The 16,499-nt window shown below is 39.4% G+C and overlaps 1 protein-coding gene across 2 annotated transcripts; it reads left to right on the forward strand.

Moving 5' to 3' along the window:
* The first annotated feature begins 6,418 nt into the window (after positions 1–6,418).
* LOC133552309 (solute carrier family 25 member 53-like) lies at positions 6,419–12,402 on the forward strand. 2 transcript variants are annotated; one of them, XM_061899532.1, is made up of 3 exons: positions 6,419–6,476; positions 6,585–6,642; positions 8,633–12,402. In XM_061899532.1, exon 3 carries the CDS (start codon positions 8,637–8,639, stop codon positions 9,495–9,497), a length of 861 nt encoding a protein of 286 aa, XP_061755516.1. In that variant the 5' UTR covers positions 6,419–6,476; positions 6,585–6,642; positions 8,633–8,636; the 3' UTR covers positions 9,498–12,402. The 2 variants fall into 2 exon arrangements, with proteins under 2 accessions (XP_061755516.1, XP_061755515.1); XM_061899531.1 differs by having other exon boundaries at positions 6,420–6,642.
* The last annotated feature ends 4,097 nt before the right edge of the window (positions 12,403–16,499 follow it).

Consider the following 16,499-nt stretch of genomic DNA (forward strand, 5'->3'; position numbering starts at 1 on the left):
TTTTCATTTATATTAGGCCTTCAAACAAAACATGCATTCCAAAAAAATAAAATAAAGTGCATTAAAGTGGATAAACCCACAACAAATGAATTATTGTCCTTTTGGCAAAAGTCTGCTTAGCCACAGTAGATATGCTAATAATGTAAACAGAAGGCTGAAGTAAATCTCAATAAGTGTGTGCTTGTAACCTCATACACTTATACAGGTACACAACATATCATACACTTATACAGGTACACAACATATCATACACTTATACAGGTACACAACATATCATACACTTATACAGGTACACAACATATCATACACTTATACAGGTACACAACATATCATACACTTATACAGGTACACAACATATCATACACTTATACAGGTACACAACATATCATACACTTATACAGGTACACAACATATCATACACTTATACAGGTACACAACATATCATACACTTATACAGGTACACAACATATCATACACTTATACAGGTACACAACATATCATACACTTATACAGGTACACAACATATCATACACTTATACAGGTACACAACATATCCCAGGCCAGAACAGATTTGTCACTAACAGTACTTCAGCTTCAGAATAAAAAGAAGGAAACTAACTATGTATAAAACAATTTAAATTTAACACTGCACGTTGGTTGATTGCGTCACCGCGTCAAAAAATTGCGTCACACGCCACTATTCGGCCTTGTTTTTAACTCATTCCACCGAAGGCCGAATGTGGCTTTTTTTGCCATATTCGCCCGAATATATTCGGTTGCCGATTAATCGGTGAATCCCTAATATATATAAATATATATATATACATATATATATATATATATATGCAGTGACGTGAAGTCAGGTTACCTGCCATCATGGAAAGAAAAAAAATGTAAACAGAAAAACATTTATTAAATTGTTACATGTATCCAGTAATTATACTTTATAAAGTTATTTTCCATTTAACTTCACCAGATTTAGATTATTTTAATTTAAAATCGCTGAATTTTCACATTTGCTGTTCAAAAATTGAGCAGAGAATTGCGGTGAGTCAGCAGCCAGTTGAGTCTCCCGGTCAACATGTCAGTGAGACCGTATTTCTATATGAATGATATTATACATTTCCATAGTTTAGTTAGCTGAGGTATATAATGTACAGCAGGGGTGCCCACACTTTTTCTGCAGGCGAGCTACTTTTCAATTGACCAACTCGAGGGGATCTACCTCATTTATATATATCATTTATATTTATTTATTTATGAAAGAGACATTTTTGTAAACAAGTTAAATGTGTTTAATGATAATACAAGCATGTGTAACACATATAGATGTCTTTCTTTCACAAAGACAAGAATATAAGTTGGTGTATTACCTGATTCTGATGACTTGCATTGATTGGAATCAGACAGTAATGATGATAACGCCCACATTTTCAAATGGAGGAGAAAAAAAAGTTGTCCTTTCTGTACAATACCACATGAAAGTGGTTGGTTTTTGGCATCTAATTCATCCAGCTTCCATACACTTTACAAGAAAAACATTGGCGGCAAATTCCGTAGCTTGCTTGATTGACATTCACGGCACCCGAGGGTCTTGTGAGATGACGCTGGCTGCTGCCAGTTCATTATTATGAAAAAATGACCGAGAGGAAGGCGAGAAACACTTTTTATTTCAACAGACTTTCGCGCCGTCCCTTCCGTCAAAACTCTAAAGGCCGACTGCACATTTCCTACCTTCACAATAAAAGCCCTGCTTCATGCTGCCTGCGCTAACAAAATAAGAGTCTCGGAAAGCTGGCGTGCACAAGTGATGTGCACGCCAGCTTTCTGAGGGATCGCTTGTGCACGCCAGTTTTCCGAGACTCTGTATTTAGTTAGCGCAGGCAGCATGAAGCAGGGCTTTTATTGTGAAGATAGGAGATGTGCAGTCGGCCTTTAGAGTTTTGACGGAAGGTACGGCGCGAGAGTCTGTTGAAATAAAAAGTGTTTCTCGCCTTCCTCTCGGTCATATTTTCATAATACTGATCTTGCAGCAGCCAGCGTCATCTCACAAGACCCTCCGGTACCGTGAATGTCATTTAAGTGACGTCTTGGTGAAGATTGATGATCACTCATTTTTAGGTCTATTTTTTTTAAAAGCCTGGCTGGAGATCGACTGGTAGCTCGCGATCGACGTAATGGGCACCCCTGATGTACAGTGTATTTTGTCAACCACTGTATGTGTGTAATGTATTTCTTGTGCTGAGCAATCATAAGACACACTGGGTGAGGCTCGCAGTAATCCCGCCTCCTGGTGATGGAGGGCGCTAGTGATCCCAGAGATCATTATTGCGAATACTAGTCTGCAGAACAGGGGTCACCAACGCGGTGCCCGCGGGCACCAGATCGCCCGTAAGGACCAGATGATTCGCCCGCTGGCCTGTTCTAAAAATAGCTCAAATAGCAGCACTTACCAGTGAGCTGCCTTTATTTTTAAATTGTATTTATTTACTAGCAAGCTGGTCTCGCTTTGCTCGACATTTTTAATTCTAAGAGAGACAAAACTCAAATAGAATTTGAAAATCCAAGAAAATATTTTAAAGACTTGGTCTTCACTTGTTTAAAAAAATACATTAATTTTTTTACTTTGCTTATAAATTTTGGAAATTTAGAGAAAAAAAATGATTTTAGGATTTTTAAACACATATACCTTTTTACCTTTTTAAATTCCTTCCTCTTCTTCCCTGACAATTTAAATCAATGTTCAAGTATTTTTTTTTTTTTTTTTGTAAAGAATAATAAATCAATTTTAATTTAATTTTTCATTTTAGTTATTTTTTTCAGAGAAGAATATTTGTGAAATATTTCTTCAAATTTATGATTAAAATTCTAAAAAATTATTCTGGCTAATCCAGAAAATCTGGAGAATCGAATTTAAATCTTATTTTAAAGTCTTTTGAATTTCTTTTAAAAAAAATTGTTCTGGAAAATCTAGAAGAAATAATGATTTGTCTTTGTTAGAAATATAGCTTGGTCCAATTTGTTATATATTCTAACAAAATGCAGATTGGATTTTAACCTATTTAAAACATGTCATCAAAATTCTAAAATTAATCTTAATCAGGAAAAATGACTAATGATGTTCCATAAATTATTTTTTACATTTTTTCAAAAATATTCAAATTAGCTAGTTTTTCTCTTCTTTTTTTTCGGTTGAATTTTGAATTTCAAAGAGTCGAAATTGAAGATAAACTATGTTTCAAAATTGAATTTTCTTTTTTTTCCCTGTTTTCTCCTCTTTTAAACCGTTCAATTAAGTGTTTTTTTCATCATTTATTCCCTACAAAAAACCTTCCGTAAAAGGAAAAAAAATGTACAACGGAACCCACCTTCCGCCCGATTGTAGCTGAGATAGGCGCCACTCCAAAAGGGAATAAGCGGTAGAAAATGGATGGATGGATGGAATGACAGACAGAAATACCCATTTTTATATATATAGATTTATTTCCATCCATCCATCTTCTTCCGCTTATCCGAGGTCGGGTCGCGGGGGCAGCAGCCTAAGCAGGGAAGCCCAGACTTCCCTCTCCCCAGCCACTTCGTCTAGCTCTTCCCGGGGGATCCCGAGGCGTTCCCAGGCCAGCCGGGAGACATAGTCTTCCCAACGTGTCCTGGGTCTTCCCCGTGGCCTCCTACCGGTTGGACGTGCCCTAAACACCTCCCTAGGGAGGCGTTCGGGTGGCATCCTGACCAGATGCCCGAACCACCTCATCTGGCTCCTCTCCATGTGGAGGAGCAGCGGCTTTACTTTGAGCCCCGCCACCTGGTGGAGGAAACTCATTTTGGCCGCTTGTACCCGTGATCTTGTCCTTTCGGTCATGACCCAAAGCTCATGACCATAGGTGAGGATGGGAACGTAGATCGACCGGTAAATTGAGAGCTTTGCCTTCCGGCTCAGCTCCTTCTTCACCACAACGGATCGGTACAACGTCCGCATTACTGAAGACGCCGCACCGATCCGCCTGTCGATCTCACGATCCACTCTTCCCTCACTCGTGAACAAGACTCCTAGGTACTTGAACTCCTCCACTTGGGGCAGGGTCTCCTCCCCAACCTGGAGATGGCATTCCACCCTTTTCCGGGCGAGAACCATGGACTCGGACTTGGAGGTGCTGGGTTAGGGTTAGATTTATTTATTAAAGGTAAATTGAGCAAATTGGCTATTTCTGGCAATTTATTTAAGTGTGTATCAAACTGGTAGCCCTTCGCATTAATCAGTACCCAAGAAGTAGCTCTTGGTTTCAGAAAGGTTGGTGACCCCTGCTGCAGAAGAAGTGACAACAAACTACAGTTAGCAAGTCAAGTTTATAGTTTATTTTGTCGTCTTTTAACATGGATGATTACATATCTAAAATAAAACCGTTTTCTAAACTGGACTTTCAATCGAAGCAGGAGGGAATAATTAAAGGAAGACCAACGGCGGAACTAAAAGGTTTGCTTCAGACAGTGATCTCCATCAAGACATAGAGACTTTTAAAACCGAAAGAAGATAAGGAAGACTTCTATAAACAAGTTATTGATGCTTTTGTTCAGAAGGAGCGGAACATGGACTTCATTTATAAGTAAAGGTAAGACCATAACATTTTTTTTTTTTTATTAAATGTGCTTTTTTGTGTGCTACAGTTTGTATGTGTAAAGAATGCTGGTATGAGTTTTTAAACATAACCCGTTAACTGCTGCCAATCAAATGGTGAATAAGATACTCTTTTGGACAGTGGTTCTCAAACTTTTTTCAACCTGTGAACATTGTTTTAATTCAAGTACCCCCTAATCAGAGCAAAGCATTTTTGGTTGAAAACAAAAGAGATAAAGAAGTAAAATACAGCACTATGTCATCAGTTTCTGATTTATTAAATTGTGTAACAATGCAAAATATTGCTCATTTGTAGTGGTCTTTCTTGAACTATTTGGAAAAAATATATATAAAAATTGCCAAAAACTTGTTGAAAAGTAAACAACTTATTCAATTATAGAGAGTTCTACACATAGAACTAATCAACTTAAAGTGCCCTCTTTGGGGATTGTAATAGAGATCCATCTGGATTCATCAACTTATTTCTAAATGTTTCTTCACAAAAAAAGAAATCTTTAACATCAATATTTATGGAACATGTCCACAAAAAAATCTAGCTGTCAACACTGAATATTGCATTGTTGCATTTCTTTTCACAGTTTATGAACTTACATTCAGAAGTATTACTCAATCAATATATTTATATAGGATATTTGAACTGTTGCTATTTTTAGAATATTTATGAAAAATATACCGTACCCCTTGGCATACCTTCAAGTACACCCAGGGGTACGCGTACCCCCATTTGAGAACCACTGCTTTAGGGTTCATATGTTTATAAATCTGACTGTGCACGTCAGTGCCTCACCAGCCATGAACTTCACTGCATGTCACTGTATATATATATATATATATTTTATTTTATTTTTTTCACTGTTAACTTGGGGACTTCCCACAGGCCGGATTTTGGACCTATCCGGCTGTAGTTTGGGGACCCCTGTTTTACAACATCTCTGGCACCTGAGCCCATAGTCTCTTAGCTACCGCATTCATTTAATACACTTTTGGTGTATTTTTATTGAAACGTTTTTAAATTTCACCCATTTGTTTCTTTACTGTTGATGATTGCAAAAATAAAACAATTGTTTAACTTCGAGATAGAAAAAAAAAATGTAAGTATTTAAAAAAAACTAAAATATTTTTGTACTTAACACAAATACCAGAGACAAATCCAGCTGGACTAGGTTTTTGTCAATAAATGTTATTTCCATAAATAGCATTCCCCGTGACACCAAAAGGGACAAGCGGTAGAAAATGGATGGGTTATTTAAAACCAAAAATGATTAGTGTCTAAAACATTGTGTTAAAAACATTAACAGTCAAAAATCTTGTCTTTAAAACAACTTCCGGTTCATAGGTCGGAAAATGAGTGAGCGTCTGTTTTTTTTTTTTTTTTGCTTTCTGTCGATTGGTGGTTTTATCCATCCATCCATTTTCTACCGTTCGTCCCTTTTGTTTTAATTCGTATATTAGGACGTATAAAGTAAAATCCAAACCGTAATGAGATCTAGTAATTGCTTCTCGACCTTAAAAAAATAAATTTGTTTTTATTCATTTTTTAAATGTATTTCACAGTAACATTTAAATAACCCAGTCGATTTTTATTTTTCTATTCCTTGTAAAAAAAAAAATACATTTTAATGACCAAAAACATCGCGCCAAAATGTATCTTTGCCTTCGCACTTCCGGCATCATTTGTATTCAAATAGCCACGCCCGAATTGCTGAGTGACAGAAAAAATTGACCAATCCGTGTCCACCTGACATGTCGGTCTCCACCAATTGTTATTCTTTGGTGGGCGGGACTATCCTTGCTAAGTGCACCGCATCTGATCTGGACGCGGCTACTTATTTCTCTCCCACTGGTGAGAAGCAGACACTTATTCTGAGGAAACATCGGGAAAAAATGTCGTGTTTTGGGGAAAGCTAATGAAAATATCCGTTTTGCCTATTTTTTTGTATTTTTTTTTTAGAGTTAAAATAGAGAAATGGTGCTACCATTGAGGCTTCTTTTGTTATATATCTGACTGAGTAAGTACAATTTGAATTGTTGATATGACTTCATTTCAGTTTGTTAAAATGTGTGGAATTTGATTATTGTTTTGTTTTTTAGTTTATTTATAACGCCCTGTTGAAGGTCTACTGAAATGAGATTTTCTTATTCAAACGGGGATAGCAGGTCCATTCTATGTGTCATACTTGATCATTTCGCGATATTGCCATATTTTTGCTGAAAGGATTTAGTCGAGAACATTGACGATAAAGTACGCAACTTTTGGTCGCTAATAAAAAAAAGCCTTGCCTGTACCGGAAGTAGCAGACGATGCGCGCGTGACGTCACGGTTTGTAGGGCTCCTCACGTCCTCACATTGTTTACAAGCATGGCCACCAGCAGCGATAGCTATTCGGACCGAGAAAGCGACAATTTCCCCATTAATTTGAGCGAGGATGAAAGATTTGTGGATGAGGAAATTTAGAGTAAAGGACTAGAAAAAAAAAGGCGATTGCAGTGGGAGCGATTCAGATGTAATTAGACACATTTACTAGGATACTTCTGGAAAATCCCTTATCTTGGTATTGCGTTGCTAGTTTTTCAGTGAGATTAAATAGTACCTGAAAGTCGGAAGGGTGTGGCCACGGGTGTGTTGACGCCAGAGTCTCTGAGGGAAGTCACGCAGCTGCAGCAGCACGGAAGCTCGCTGATGTCTCCGGTAAGAGCTGACTTATTACCACAATTTTCTCACCGAAAACTGCCGGTTGACATTTGGTCGGGATCCATGTTAGCTTGACCGCTCCCATCCATAGTAAAGCTTCACCTTCGGGAATTTTAAACAAGGAAACACCATGTGTTTGTGTGGCTAAAGGCTAAAAGCTTCCCACCTCCATCTTTCTTTTTTGACTTCTCCATTATTAATTGAACAAATTGCAAAAGATTCAGCAACACAGATGTCCAGAATACTGTGTAATTATGCGATTAAAGTAGACTAATTATAGCTTGGATCGGGCTGGAAAATAATGTCCGCTACAACCCGAGCCGTCATCGTACCGCAACGTTTTCAACACGACACTTCGCGGGAAATTTATCCATCCATCCATCCATCCATCTTCTTCCGCTTATCCGAGGTCGGGTCGCGGGGGCAACAACCTAAGCAGGGATCCCCAGACTTCCCTCTCCCCAGCCACTTCGTCTAGCTCTTCCCGGGGGATCCCGAGGCGTTCCCAGGCCAGCCGGGAGACATAGTCTTCCCAACGTGTCCTGGGTCTTCCCCGTGGCCTCCTACCAGCTGGACGTGCCCTAAACACCTCCCTAGGGAGGCGTTCAGGTGGCATCCTGACCAGATGCCCGAACCACCTCATCTGGCTCCTCTCCATGTGGAGGAGCAGCGGCTTTACTTTGAGTTCCTCCCAGATGGCAGAGCTTCTCACCCTATCTCTAAGGGAGAGACCTGGAAACTCATTTGGTCCGCTTGTACCCGTGATCTAATCCTTTCGGTCATGACCCAAAGCTCATGACCATAGGTGAGGATGGGAACGTAGATCGACCGGTAAATTGAGAGCTTTGCCTTCCGGCTCAGCTCCTTCTTCACCACAACGGATCGATACAACGTCCGCATTACTGAAGACGCCGCACCGATCCGCCTGTCGATCTCACGATCCACTCTTCCCTCACTCGTGAACAAGACTCCTAGGTACTTGAACTCCTCCACTTGGGGCAGGGTCTCCTCCCCAACCCGGAGATGGCACTCCACCCTTTTCCGGGCGAGAACCATGGACTAGGACTTGGAGGTGCTGATTCTCATTCCGGTCGCTTCACACTCGGCTGCAAACTGATCCAGTAAGAAGCAGAGAAATTTAAAATTGCAATTTAGTAAACTAAAGCGGCCGTATTGACATGTGTTGCAATGTTAATATTTCATCCTTGATATATAAACTATCAGACTGCGTGGTGGGTAGTACCAGGTTTCAGTAGGCCATTCAGGATCAGGGTGAGGCAGTTGACATTTGTGATGTCATTTTTCAGCTCAATGATGGCGAAAAGTCCAGAAGGTGAAGTGGCCCTCAGGGACTCAAAGGCTCGTTTCCATAGCTACCTCCATGGCGGGACCTCCAGCCTGCTCTCCACCCTTATCGTCTTCCCCGTCTACAAGACTGTCTTTCGCCAACAAATCCACAACATCCAGGTTCACCAAGCCGTGGAGCAGCTCCACAAGGAAGGCCTTCTAAAGCTCTACCGGGGCGTGACTCCGCCTCTCCTGATGAGGACCCTGAATGGGACGCTCCTCTTCGGCCTGCAGGATACCTTCCTCCGCCTGCTCTCCGGGCCGTCCATCATCCCCCAGTCCTTCCTCCCGGCTGTGGCCGGCCTCGGCGTAGGCCTGGTGGAGGCGGTGGTCTTTACCCCGTTGGAGCGTGTTCAGAACGTGCTGCAGAGCGGACACAACGACCGCCGTCTGCCGACGCTGAAGAGCGTTCTGGTCAAGCTGAAGGCGCAGAGGTTGTCCTCGGGCTACTACCGCGCCTTCCTGCCCGTTGCAGCCCGCAACTCTCTGGGCAGCGGTCTTTACTTTGGCTTAAAGGGACCCCTGGGTGCCGCCGTGGCCGGGCAGGGGCTCTCGCCGTTGGCGTCGTCCTTCGTTTCTGGGACGCTGACCTCCATGGCCATCAGCCTGAGTTTGTACCCGCTGTCCGTGCTGGTGGCCAACATGCAGGTCGGCGTCCAGGCGGAGGCGAAGGGGGTCACGGCCTGCTGGAGGATGCTGTGGAGGTCCCGGGAAAGGAGCGTGGTCTTATTGTACCGGGGCGGGGCCCTGGTTGTTCTGAGGTCATGCATCACCTGGGGCATCACCACTGCCATCTATGACCGGCAACAAAAACGCTCAGGCTGAGGACACACCACACAGACTTTGGTTTACCGGTAAAGTACAAAACCCCAAAACTAGTGAAGTTGGCACGTTGTGTAAATCGTAAATAAAAACACAATACAATGGTTAGCAAATCCTTTTCAAATGATATTCAATTGAATAGACGGCAAATACAAGATATTTAATGTTCCAACTGAGAAACTAAAATGTTTTCTGTACAAATAATCATTGACTTAGAATTTAAAGGCAGCAACACATCCCACAAAAGTTGGCACAGGGCCATTTTTTACCACTGTGTCTCATGGCCTTTCCTTTTAACAACACTCAGTAAACGTTGTTCAACATTGTCCGTTGTGGTATTTTACGTGTCATAATTTCAATGGGAGACAGGTCTGGACTACAGGTAGGCCAGTCTAGTACCCGCACTCTTTTACTATGAAGCCACGCTGTTGTAACACATGGCTTGGCACTGTCTTGCTGAAATAAGCAGGGGCGTCCATGATAACGTTGCTTGGATGGCAACATATGTTGCTCCAAAACTTGTATGTACCTTTCAGCATTAATGGTGCCTTGACAGATGTGTAAGTTACCCATGCCTTAGGCACTAATACACCCCCATAACATTACAAATGCTGGCTTTTGAACTTTGCGCCTAGAACAAACCGAATGGTTCTTTTAAAAAACAATTAGAAATGTGGACTCTTCAGACCACAGAACACTTTTCCACATTGCATCAGTCCATCTTAGATGAGCTCGGGCCCAGCGAAGCCAAAGACATTTCTGGGTGTTGTTGATAAATGGCTTTTGCTTTGCATAGTACAGTTTTAACTTGCACTCACAGATGTAGGGACCAACTGTAGTTACTGACAGTGGTTTTCTGAAGTGTTCCTGAGCCCATGTGGTGATGTCCTTTACACACTGATGTCGGTTTTTGATGCAGTACCGCCTGAGGGAGCAAAGGTCTGTAATATCATCGCTTACGTGCAGTGATTTCTCCAGATTCTCTGAACCTTTTGATGATTTTACAGACCGTAGATGGTGAAATCCCTAAATTCCTTGCAATAGCTCGTTGAGAAATGTTCCAAAACTGTTCGATAATTTGCTTACAAAGTGGTGACCCTCGCCCCATCCTTGTTTGGGAATGATTGAGCATTTCATGAAAGCTGCTTTTATACTCAATCATGGCACCCACCTGTTCCCAATTAGCTTCTTCAACTGTGGGATATTCCAAATAAGTGTTTGATGAGCATTACTCAAGTTTTTCAGTCTTTTTTGCCACAATCCAAATGGTTCTTTTCCCCTTTTGGTCCAAAAACTATTTGAAATGTGGACTCGTCAGACCACAGAAACACTTTTCTACATTGCATCAGTCCATCTTGGATGAGCTCGGGCCCAGCGAAGCCGGCGACATTTCTGGGTGTTGTTGATAAATGGCTTTCGCTTTGCATAGTACAGTTTTAACTTGCACTCACAGATGTAGGGACCAACTGTAGTCACTGAGAGTGGTTTTCTGAAGTGTTCCTGAGCCCATGTGGTGATGTCCTATACACACATATGTCGGTTTTCGATTCAGTACCGCCTGAGGGATCCAAGGTCACAGGCATCTAACCGACGTTGGATGGTGAAATCCCTAAATTCCTTGCAATAGCTCGTTGAGAAATGTTGTTCTCAAACTGTTCGACAATTTGCTCACGTATTTGTTCCCAAAAAGGGTGACTCTCGCCCCATCCTTGTTTGGGAATGACTGAGCATTTCCTGGAAGTGATGTTCAAAATAAGTGTTTGATGAGCATTCCTCAACTTTCTCAGTCTTTTTTTCCGCAATCCGAATGGTTCTTTTCCCCTTTTGGTCCAAAAACTATTTGAAATGTGGACTCGTCAGACCACAGAAACACTTTTCTACATTGCATCAGTCCATTTTGGATGAGCTCGGGCCCAGCGAAGCCGGCGACATTTCTGGGTGTTGTTGATAAATGGCTTTCGCTTTGCATAGTACAGTTTTAACCTGCACTCACAGATGTAGGGACCAACTGTAGTTACTGACAGTGGTTTTCTGAAGTGTTCCAGAGCCCATGTGGTGATGTCCTTTACACACTGATGTCGGTTTTCGATTCAGTACCGCCTGAGGGATCCAAGGTCACAGGCATCTAACCGACGTTGGATGGTGAAATCCCTAAATTCCTTGCAATAGCTCGTTGAGAAATGTTGTTCTCAAACTGTTCGACAATTTGCTCTCGTATTTGTTCACAAAAAGGGTGACTCTCGCCCCATCCTTGTTTGGGAATGACTGAGCATTTCCTGGAAGTGATGTTCAAAATAAGTGTTTGATGAGCATTCCTCAACTTTCTCAGTCTTTTTGTCACTTGTGCCAGCTTTTTTGGAACAGGTTGCAGGCATCCAATTCCAAATGAGCGAACATTTGCAAAAAATCCACTTCGAACGTTAGATATCTTATCTTTGCAGTCTATTCAATTGAATATAAGTTTAAACGGATTTACAAATCATTGTATTCTGTTTTTATTTACGATTCACGCTACATCACAACTTCACTGGTTTTGGGGTTTTGTATAAAACGCCACCGGGATTTTACTTTATTGTAGTTGTATTTTACTGATTGGTTTCACGTTTTACCTGAGTAACAGAATATTGCGTTCGATGTTTTACGATAACGCGGATTACTGCCGGACAACAAAAGATTGTATTGTTGAACATGTTAAAAATTACCGATTTGTGTAGTGCAGGGGTGTGCAAACATTTTCCACTAAATAATGAAAGCATGCAGGGGCTATTTTGATATTGTTCATTTTCAAAACCATTAGGGCTCCCCTCAATTTTGGTAAACCTTAAACGTCTCAGTCAATAAAGTGTTAAAAATAAGTCAAATGTTAATCAGTACAGTTTGGACACACCTTCCAAATCAATGTTTTCTTTATTTTCATGATTATTTACTTTGTAGTTTGTCAATGAAGGCATCGAAACTATGAATGAACACATGTGGAGTTATGTACTTAACAAAAAAGGGGAATTAACTAAAAAATATGTTTTATATTCTTCAAAATAGCCACCCTTTGCTCTGATTACTTTTTTGCACACTCTTGGCATTCTCTCAAAAAGCTTCAGGAGGTAGTCACCTGAAATGGTTTCACTTCACAGGTGTGCTCGAAGCTCATCGAGAGAATGCCAAGAGTGTGCAAAACAGTAATCAGAGTAAAGGGTGGCTATTTTGAAGAAACAAGAATATAAAACATGTTTTCAGTTATTTCACCTTTTTTTTTTTGTTAAGTACATAACGCCACATGTGTTCATTCATCGTTTTGATGCCTTCACTGACAATCCACAATGTAAATAGTCATGAAAATAAAGAATACGCATTGACTGAGGAGAAGGTGTTTACAATCTTTTGGCCTGTACTGCATTTGTTTTTTTTTACTTTCAACACAGGTTTAAACACTGATGACATCTATTAAACAAGACAAGAAGCAAAGAATCAAACAGAGGCGGAATTAAATTTGGACTCAGATCTGAGGAGGGACATGGCCACTGTACTCTCTGTACAGTCTTGCACCACGCTCTGCCCAAAGATTGTACTCCTCCTTCTTTATTTGATTTTCTCCCCTCTCCTGCCCACAGCTGCTGCCTGAGGGAAGTGGGTCGTAAACAGCGTTGCCCTCGGATTTATGAACAGTTCAAAAAGAGTTTGTCAAATAGTTCAAAAAGAGTCCCATAAAATAGATAGATAGATAGTACTTTATTTATTCCGTCAGGAGAGTTCCTTCAGGAAAATTACAATTTTCAGCACAATCCCATTCAAGATCAGACAAACATTACAGGGAGACAGAACAGGATCGCTGACGGGTCTGCCGGCTTCCAGCGCCCCTTACAAAAAAAAAAATAGTTCAAAGAGAGTCCCATAAAATAGTTCAAAGAATGTTTTATAAAATAGTTCAAAAAGAGTTCCTCTGGAAGTTGGGCAGATCTTGCCATCCGTGCGCTTTTACGAACCTTCTTCTTGTCAGGAACACAATGTAATACAAAGTTTTTTGTGATAATTTAAAAACAATTATTCTAACACAATAAACTTGACATAGACTTTTATTTTTATGTTTTATGTCTTTTAAAAGTAAACATTGGCAAAAACACAAACTGAGCAATATTTTCCCCTAAAAATGTTTCAAAATGAAATATTTGACGTGAAGTAATTGAAGGCTTAATAGGTAAATACTTTGTAACAACTTTTGATTCATTTTTATCTTTTGAACAATGACAAAAAAAATCAGACTAAAAGTCTCGGCGATCCAAAAGGCCCTCGCTAATGAATGTGTTAAAAATAAGTCATATATCAATATTCATTATTTTTACTTTAACCTTCCTCTTGTGTTTGCTTTCTGTTACCATCTCTTATGTTACCGGGTCGGTTTTGACCCATGTCTTAAATCAGCTGTAAAATACACTAAAAACAATTATATATCATCCAATTTGTTTCTCATCTCTTGGTTACCTCATTGGCTTCCTTATCCTTGAAAATATTGGTTTTAATATTTTTGGTTTGGGCCATTGGGCCTTTTTTTGTCAGTATAACCCTCGATTTCAATTTTTAAAAATGGTAAAACGAACCTCAAGAGAATCATATAAATAAAAAAAAAAGGTTGTTGTGTTACCTAACTATTACTAAGGGGTATTAGAACACATCTCTTAAATAAATGTGTTTGATTAATTTTTTCATTTTAAGAATTTTAACTATAGTAACATCTATGGTGTTACGGGTCAATTTCGACCCATATATATTTATTTCAAGAAAAAGGCTAAAACGTATTTTTTTCAGCAACAGAAATCCAACATCAAACAAACAACAACCAATCAAGCAAATGAAACCAAGAGAAATAGATTAATAGTTCCAAAACTAATAAAAAAACAAAGTCAGAGTGGCAAAAAGTGACACTTTTAGTGTCCGTCTTTTGTTTGTTTTTGTACAGGATAACAAAGTAAAATGAGAATCCACTAAAGCTCACATGACTGGGAGAGGAGCTGGCTGTCAGTGTGTTCAGTTTTGGCTCTTATCATTGCTTTATCATCTTATTTTTATAACTGGGTCGAAACCGACCCTAACAACACCAAGGGCATAATTTCTACCAGAGCATTTTATAATTTAGTGAAAAAAATTAAAATGTTTTATTTTGTTGACAAAGAGGTTCCTGACAAAGTCAAAAAGCTTTGATGCAAAAAAATAAATGTATGTGGAGTTTTTATGCATTTAAAAACTAAAACGGGTCGGTGCCGACCCTAACACAAGACTAAGGTTAAACACTAAAATCTCAAGATTAACTTCAGATCTATCCATGTAGTTTTAATTCTTTTTTGAGCAATGACAATTTTTAAGTGAACAAAACTGCCTGAATGGCAGCTTTGTGCTATTCTTGTCAATACTACACCATTTTATTGTTATACTACACCTGTTTTATGTTTTTTTTTTGTATTGATATTTTTAAAATGTTATAAAATTAGCTGCAGGCCATACTTTGGACACCACTGCTTTAGTACACAATGTCTGCAGCAACATAAACAAAAACAAATTCAATCTTGAAGGGTATAATTATCTAACCCAATAATTATTCTGTCATCAGTGTATGTCTACAACAATTGTTCCTGTTATGTAACAGTAAGTCATGAATGTTACAAACAAAGAAGCCAAGAACATAATTAAACTGTTAGTGTTTACAGACGTCATTAATTGAACTAGTACAAATCACAGGTGCCTTGCATTTATACCGCGGTATTCAAGTATCGGAAGTTAAACGGCTAAATAAATAATCAATGTGTGTTTTGAAGAAAATACATTTAGCACGTACACAGTGTATCATTATAATAATTATACGAATAATATGCCGTGTGAAGCGAATGATAAAATGGATCAAAAGAGTGGCTTGATGGTTGGAACTGGATTCTTTTTGTGTAACTTTTACCGCATATGTACGCCGATAATGAAGAAAATTCTCTGTGATACACTAAAAAGCAAATACCTAAGGAATATATATTGTGTTCTGTGTCATATTGTTCCACAAAGGAGAACCACACAAGGACTACTTTGCCCCACTGCAAGCCTATTGGCATATATATATATATATATATATATATATATATATATATATATATATATATATATATATATATATATATAGTAAAGAACCAATGGTTGTCACACACACACTGAGTGTGGCTAAATATATATATATATATATATATGTACTGTATATATATTTATATACTGTATGTATGTGTGTCTGTATATATGAGCATATATATATATATATATATATATATACATATATATATATATATATATATATATACATATATATATATATATATATATATATATATATACACATATGTATGTGTGGGAAAAAATCACAAGACTACTTCATCTCTGTAGAACTGTTTCATGAGGGGTTCCCTCAATCTCCTGACGATTGGGGGAACCCCTCATGAAACAGTTCTGTAGAGATGAAGTAGTCTTGTGATTTTTCCCACACATACATATTGCGCTCTACCACGGTATCGAGCACTATTCTCTGGATAATCCAATTAAGACACACATATACATATATATATATATATATATATATATGTCCAGGGTGTACCCCGCCTTCCGCCCGATTGTAGCTGAGATAGACGCCAGCGCCCCCCGTGACCCCAAAAGGGAATAAGCGGTAGAAAATGGATGGATATATATATATATACAGACACACACACATACATATATACACACACACACACACAAACACACACACATATATATTACGGGACGGCGTGGCGCAGTGGGAGAGTGGCCGTTCGTAACACGAGGGTCTTGAGCAAGACACTTCACCCTTGCTCCTGATGGGTGCTGGCTAGCGCCTTGCATGGCAGCTCCCTCCATCAGTGTGTGAATGTGTGTGTGAATGGGTAAATGTGGAAGTAGTGTCAAATCGCTTTGAGTACCTTGAAGGTAGAAAAGCGCTATACAAGTACAACCCATTTATCATTTATG

The sequence above is a fragment of the Nerophis ophidion genome, linkage group LG05, assembly GCF_033978795.1.
Source record: "Nerophis ophidion isolate RoL-2023_Sa linkage group LG05, RoL_Noph_v1.0, whole genome shotgun sequence".
Classification (NCBI taxonomy): Eukaryota; Metazoa; Chordata; class Actinopteri; order Syngnathiformes; family Syngnathidae; genus Nerophis; species Nerophis ophidion.